The sequence below is a fragment of the Sinocyclocheilus grahami genome, unplaced genomic scaffold, assembly GCF_001515645.1.
Source record: "Sinocyclocheilus grahami isolate Dianchi unplaced genomic scaffold, SAMN03320097.WGS_v1.1 scaffold114.1, whole genome shotgun sequence".
Taxonomy (NCBI): Eukaryota; Metazoa; Chordata; class Actinopteri; order Cypriniformes; family Cyprinidae; genus Sinocyclocheilus; species Sinocyclocheilus grahami.
Window position 1 is genome coordinate 937,951 of NW_015505293.1, and position 1,991 is coordinate 939,941.

The 1,991-nt window shown below is 41.5% G+C and overlaps 1 protein-coding gene across 1 annotated transcript in view; it reads left to right on the forward strand.

Moving 5' to 3' along the window:
* The window catches only part of LOC107589276 (plasminogen activator inhibitor 1 RNA-binding protein), a 5,149-nt gene extending 3,731 nt beyond the window's left edge, over window positions 1–1,418 (forward strand). Inside the window, exons 2-6 of the mRNA XM_016277673.1 lie at window positions 139–210; window positions 320–403; window positions 543–708; window positions 784–972; window positions 1,146–1,418. Coding sequence (XP_016133159.1) covers window positions 139–210; window positions 320–403; window positions 543–708; window positions 784–972; window positions 1,146–1,190 — 556 coding nt within the window. The 3' untranslated portion in view covers window positions 1,191–1,418. The remainder of the gene's footprint in view (window positions 1–138; window positions 211–319; window positions 404–542; window positions 709–783; window positions 973–1,145) is intronic.
* Window positions 1,419–1,991: the final 573 nt, after the last annotated feature.

Consider the following 1,991-nt stretch of genomic DNA (forward strand, 5'->3'; position numbering starts at 1 on the left):
CATTTAAAGCCATTATCGGCCGATTCCGATATCAGTCCGATAATAAAAAAAAATTGAACATCATTGAAAATGAACATTTGAGCATAGAACTTTTTATGCACACAATCATCTGATAAATTGGATGTTGCTTTAAATCAGGAGTGTCCGATCAGAAGAGAAGCGCAGCGGCAGTGGATCTCGTAACTGGGGCTCGATGAGAGACCATATGAGGTGACGTTTCACTTTTTATATTGTCCGATTGGAATTATTTTCTCACTTTGCTTTTACCCCCCACCCCCCCAAATCATAAAATAGTTGTCATTTTCCTTCTGTCCTGTAGTGAAATTGAAGAGGGGTCACCTAGTGAAGAGGTCGCTGAAAATGAGGAGACCCAAGAGGCAGTTGAGACTGATGGCGAAAACAGGTCCGTTTCTCACAGCTGCAGGAAATATCTTGTAACGCAGATGATGCTTGACCGTGAATATGGTTATTTGATGACTATGAATTTGAGCTTCCTTTTATAGATCATAATGGATGTAAATGTACAATTGCTCCTCTTTCAGACCATCTGAGACCGAGGAAGTGATTGAGCTTGCCCTCGAGATGACACTGGATGAGTGGAAAGCCCAACAGGAGCAAAGCAGGCCTAAGGTGGAGCTGAATATCCGTAAGGCAGACACCTCTGTGCTGTCCAAGGCCGTGGTCATCCATAAGTCCAAATTCCTTCAGGTGAGGAGTCTCATTCTTAGCACTTAGAGCCTGTTGGATACAAATTCACTCTTATAACGGCTGTTCTTGTTCTAGAAACATCATAATGGCTTGGATGAAGAGGATGTGGTTTTCCGCCGCCCGGCCAATGACATCACTTGTCAACTGGAGATCAACTTTGGCAGCCTGGCTCGGCCCTCTCGTGGTGGGAGGGGAGGACGAGGTGGTCGTGGCCGTGGGGCTCCATCCATGCCATCCCAAAGATCTCCACAAAAACTTGAATCTGTAAGTTAGTTGTCTTGGTTGCATCATAAATTGCCCATGCCCAGACAACACAGTGTTGTGAAATGCAAGAGTTTTAGTTCAAGGCACTTTACAAGCCAGGTGGGTGTTCATGCTGTGTGAGAAACAGTGCCTGTGGTGGTTTGAGGCTAAATCATGTTTTGGTGTTTCCTAAGGCTCCAAACCCAGATGATCCAGAAGATTTCCCTGCACTGGCCTAGAGCTCCTCTGGAGGTATAGAGTGAGGATCAAACTGTTCTGCAACCCATGTTGGTAACTCTGAAATGGGCAATGTGCACTTAAAATGAACAAAAATAAAGCATGCATAAAGTTGGTCCTTTGCAGTTGTCATCGTGTATAGTTCTGTAATTTTTGCACTTGTTTGGGTTTACTATTTTAAGAGGATGGAGCAGTAGTTCGTTCTAAAATAAAGCATGCTGTTAAAGGCATATTGACGCTGAGTGAATACTTTGCCTAAATACGTTAAGGATATTAAAATATAGACTTGCATTTCTGCAATTGCGTGATTAGCCAGAAGATTTACGGGGTGTTAAGCAAGGTGACCGTGACTTTGAACTGAACTGTAATATGAATTAAACTCTGGGCTGGTTTTATCTCACTATTTGCATCGATTTGATGCAAAAATAAAATTTATGCATGCCCTATTCTTCAAAAGTTAGGGGTCTGCAAACCTCTCACTTTGCAAAGGACACATTAATGCTGTTCTTTTGAACATTTCATCCTAGAATCCTGATGGTATCAGTTTCCACAAAGCAAATCGTTAGTTTGTTTCTTGTGAAGCAAATCGTAATAATGAAGGATTGTGTGACTGAAGACTGGAGTGATGGCTGCTGGAAATTTAATTTTGCCATCAAGGAAATTATATTAAATATAAACTTGCATTAAGATATATTAAAATCAATTACACAACGGTGGTGTTTTTACCATATTGAGCAAATAAATGCAGCCTTAGTGAGCAAAATATTAAAGATCTTCCAGACCCCAAACTTCTGAATGGTATG